Here is a 4,139-nt window from a genome sequence, read left to right on the forward strand (position 1 = left end):
ATATTATTTGTATTTTTAATTGTTAACTAGTTTGTGGAAATACGGAGTATTAATTAATTAAAACTAATTAAGAAATACATAGCCTTTTTCTCCTAAAAGGTTGAATCCCACCCCCAAGCACCCTCACGCGTGGGCTCGACAAAGCATCCCGCACAAGAAGCCCCCCTCACTTTGTCTTTACTCCTAAATTTCATCCATGTAACCAGTTAAACTGCCCATGCGGACAAGAAAGAAATACATAACTAAGATGATTAGTAGATTGCTAATCCTTTCTCCCACCTTCAAAGATGAAGTCACTTCCCCACGCCCTTACATTTCGTCCAACATAATTATAGCGGGATAAAATCAATGTTTGGTATTCACAATGAACTCACCATATTAGGTGAAACTTCTACAATGTGATTGTCAGAGTTTGATCTTGAGTTCTCAATGCTCAATTTATCACCTGCTTATTAATTGAATTGTCCGCCTGATAGATGGATAATCATTTTCGTTTTCAAGGCTAAATGAGCAAATAGTAGCCATAGTAATAATACATGTATTTAAGGGCGTTAATGTGAACCATTTTGAAGATCGTAATATGTATAACTTATCCATAGCTCTAAGCAATTCACAAGTACTAAATAAATAAAAATTATGAAGTGAAACTCGTGAGACAGTCTTACACAAGTCTTACTCAATTCCTAACGAAAAAACATCATTCTCAATTTTTATTTAGTTTTTTATTCCTCTAAAGTCTAATCTATAATCTAATAAACAAGGCACGCTTTTCATTTCTCCAACTCCTAAGCATAAAGACAAAAAGGTTACGTGGTCATCTTCCTCAAAACTCGAGCCTGCTTATCTGTCACCTAAACTCCCAGCTTCGGACATCCACGTAGGCTCGGACAACCGTTTATCCCTCGAACTCCACAATATTTACGTACATAATTTTTCATTAATAAACGAAGCAAAACAGATTTTCTGTGTCCTCTCCTCCACCTAAAAGCGCAACACACTGACACAACATAGTAGCATCGCCACCACTTATTGCCCTTTCCAACATCTTCACTTCTCTCCCAGAAGAAAGAAATCTGGGAAAAAAAGAGCTTTCTTTTCTTCATCTTCTGCTCTCTGTTTCTTGAAAAATCGGGTACACAATGCTTAGATTCTTCTTCTTCCTTGTTTGTCTTCTTGTTAGGTTCTTTGCAGTTTTTGCGATTCTTGACCCTGTGGATTTCTTGGCTTTACAAGCGGTTCGGAAAAGCTTGGATGATTTGCCTGGGTCGAATTATTTTGGGTCCTGGGATTTTACTTCGGATCCCTGTGGCTTCGCCGGAGTTTTCTGCGAGGGGGATAAGGTTGTCGCGTTGAATCTCGGTGATCCCAGAGCTGGGTCGCCGGGATTGACTGGAAGGATTGATCCGGCGATTGGGAAACTTTCTGGGTTGGCTGAGTTTAGTGTTGTTCCGGGGAGGATAACCGGTGCATTGCCGGAAATCTTGTCGGAGTTGCAGAATCTCAGGTTTCTTGGAATCAGCCGGAATTTTCTCTCCGGCGGGATTCCGGCGGGGCTTGGGAAGCTCCGGGGGTTGCAAACGCTGGATCTCAGTTACAATCAGTTCTCCGGTGTTGCGCCCGCGGAAGTGGGATAGATCAGATTGCAACAATAATTTGAGAAAGAAAAATAAATGAGGCACAGATTTTACGTGGAAAACCCCTAAACAAATTAGGGTAAAAACCACGGGCAAGGGTAGAAGAATTTCACTATGAGAAAATAGGAGTTACAACCACTCTCTAACTAACAAGGAGAAAACAAGGATAATTCTCTCTTGCTAGGAAGGAGAAATACACTCAACAAACTCTCTAATATCTCTAGTATATGAGGGAAGAATAGAATGATTTGGGATGGCTAGAATGGCAAAATGACCTCCCTATTTATAGTTGTAGATTTGGGGTCATTTTGTAGNAATACATAGCCTTTTTCTCCTAAAAGGTTGAATCCCACCCCCAAGCACCCTCACGCGTGGGCTCGACAAAGCATCCCGCACAAGAAGCCCCCCTCACTTTGTCTTTACTCCTAAATTTCATCCATGTAACCAGTTAAACTGCCCATGCGGACAAGAAAGAAATACATAACTAAGATGATTAGTAGATTGCTAATCCTTTCTCCCACCTTCAAAGATGAAGTCACTTCCCCACGCCCTTACATTTCGTCCAACATAATTATAGCGGGATAAAATCAATGTTTGGTATTCACAATGAACTCACCATATTAGGTGAAACTTCTACAATGTGATTGTCAGAGTTTGATCTTGAGTTCTCAATGCTCAATTTATCACCTGCTTATTAATTGAATTGTCCGCCTGATAGATGGATAATCATTTTCGTTTTCAAGGCTAAATGAGCAAATAGTAGCCATAGTAATAATACATGTATTTAAGGGCGTTAATGTGAACCATTTTGAAGATCGTAATATGTATAACTTATCCATAGCTCTAAGCAATTCACAAGTACTAAATAAATAAAAATTATGAAGTGAAACTCGTGAGACAGTCTTACACAAGTCTTACTCAATTCCTAACGAAAAAACATCATTCTCAATTTTTATTTAGTTTTTTATTCCTCTAAAGTCTAATCTATAATCTAATAAACAAGGCACGCTTTTCATTTCTCCAACTCCTAAGCATAAAGACAAAAAGGTTACGTGGTCATCTTCCTCAAAACTCGAGCCTGCTTATCTGTCACCTAAACTCCCAGCTTCGGACATCCACGTAGGCTCGGACAACCGTTTATCCCTCGAACTCCACAATATTTACGTACATAATTTTTCATTAATAAACGAAGCAAAACAGATTTTCTGTGTCCTCTCCTCCACCTAAAAGCGCAACACACTGACACAACATAGTAGCATCGCCACCACTTATTGCCCTTTCCAACATCTTCACTTCTCTCCCAGAAGAAAGAAATCTGGGAAAAAAAGAGCTTTCTTTTCTTCATCTTCTGCTCTCTGTTTCTTGAAAAATCGGGTACACAATGCTTAGATTCTTCTTCTTCCTTGTTTGTCTTCTTGTTAGGTTCTTTGCAGTTTTTGCGATTCTTGACCCTGTGGATTTCTTGGCTTTACAAGCGGTTCGGAAAAGCTTGGATGATTTGCCTGGGTCGAATTATTTTGGGTCCTGGGATTTTACTTCGGATCCCTGTGGCTTCGCCGGAGTTTTCTGCGAGGGGGATAAGGTTGTCGCGTTGAATCTCGGTGATCCCAGAGCTGGGTCGCCGGGATTGACTGGAAGGATTGATCCGGCGATTGGGAAACTTTCTGGGTTGGCTGAGTTTAGTGTTGTTCCGGGGAGGATAACCGGTGCATTGCCGGAAATCTTGTCGGAGTTGCAGAATCTCAGGTTTCTTGGAATCAGCCGGAATTTTCTCTCCGGCGGGATTCCGGCGGGGCTTGGGAAGCTCCGGGGGTTGCAAACGCTGGATCTCAGTTACAATCAGTTCTCCGGTGTTGCGCCCGCGGAAGTGGGATAGATCAGATTGCAACAATAATTTGAGAAAGAAAAATAAATGAGGCACAGATTTTACGTGGAAAACCCCTAAACAAATTAGGGTAAAAACCACGGGCAAGGGTAGAAGAATTTCACTATGAGAAAATAGGAGTTACAACCACTCTCTAACTAACAAGGAGAAAACAAGGATAATTCTCTCTTGCTAGGAAGGAGAAATACACTCAACAAACTCTCTAATATCTCTAGTATATGAGGGAAGAATAGAATGATTTGGGATGGCTAGAATGGCAAAATGACCTCCCTATTTATAGTTGTAGATTTGGGGTCATTTTGTAGNAGATTGGTTCATAATGATGGAACCATTCTCTCCTTGAGGTCATGTGATATGTGGCTCCCGAGTCTATAAGCCATATATCTGCGAACCTTTTTCTGCCTTCCCTGGCTATTGATGCTTCACAACAGAGAGCACTTCCATCATCTGAGGTACTTGCAACATTTCCTTGAGGATTGGAATTCTGAGGTAAATTCCAACAATCTTTCTTCAAGTGACCCTTCTTTCCACAGTTGTAACACTTTAAATTCTTCTTACTTGATTTTGATCTACCACGACCACTGCTTTGGCCACGTTCTGTTGACCTTCCTCTCATCACC

The 4,139-nt window shown here is 40.8% G+C and overlaps 2 protein-coding genes and 1 long non-coding RNA gene across 3 annotated transcripts in view; 2 read left to right on the forward strand and 1 right to left on the reverse strand.

The window, feature by feature from the left end:
* The first annotated feature begins 1,113 nt into the window (after positions 1-1,113).
* On the forward strand, positions 1,114-1,681 carry LOC116003828 (probable LRR receptor-like serine/threonine-protein kinase At5g63710). Its single transcript, XM_031243768.1, has one exon. The coding sequence runs from the start codon at positions 1,140-1,142 to the stop codon at positions 1,632-1,634; it is 495 nt and encodes a 164-aa protein (XP_031099628.1). The 5' UTR covers positions 1,114-1,139; the 3' UTR covers positions 1,635-1,681.
* An 804-nt stretch (positions 1,682-2,485) lies between these two features.
* Positions 2,486-4,139, reverse strand: part of LOC116003830 — a 3,145-nt gene continuing 1,491 nt past the window's right edge. The window contains exon 2 of the long non-coding RNA XR_004094715.1: positions 2,486-3,479. This is a non-coding gene — a long non-coding RNA (uncharacterized LOC116003830). The remainder of the gene's footprint in view (positions 3,480-4,139) is intronic.
* The window catches only part of LOC116003829 (probably inactive leucine-rich repeat receptor-like protein kinase At2g25790), a 3,553-nt gene continuing 2,403 nt past the window's right edge, over positions 2,990-4,139 (forward strand). The window contains exon 1 of the mRNA XM_031243769.1: positions 2,990-3,479. Within this exon, the coding sequence (XP_031099629.1) occupies positions 3,016-3,479 (464 nt within the window). The 5' untranslated portion in view covers positions 2,990-3,015. The remainder of the gene's footprint in view (positions 3,480-4,139) is intronic.

This window comes from Ipomoea triloba, chromosome 14 (assembly GCF_003576645.1).
Source record: "Ipomoea triloba cultivar NCNSP0323 chromosome 14, ASM357664v1".
Taxonomy (NCBI): Eukaryota; Viridiplantae; Streptophyta; class Magnoliopsida; order Solanales; family Convolvulaceae; genus Ipomoea; species Ipomoea triloba.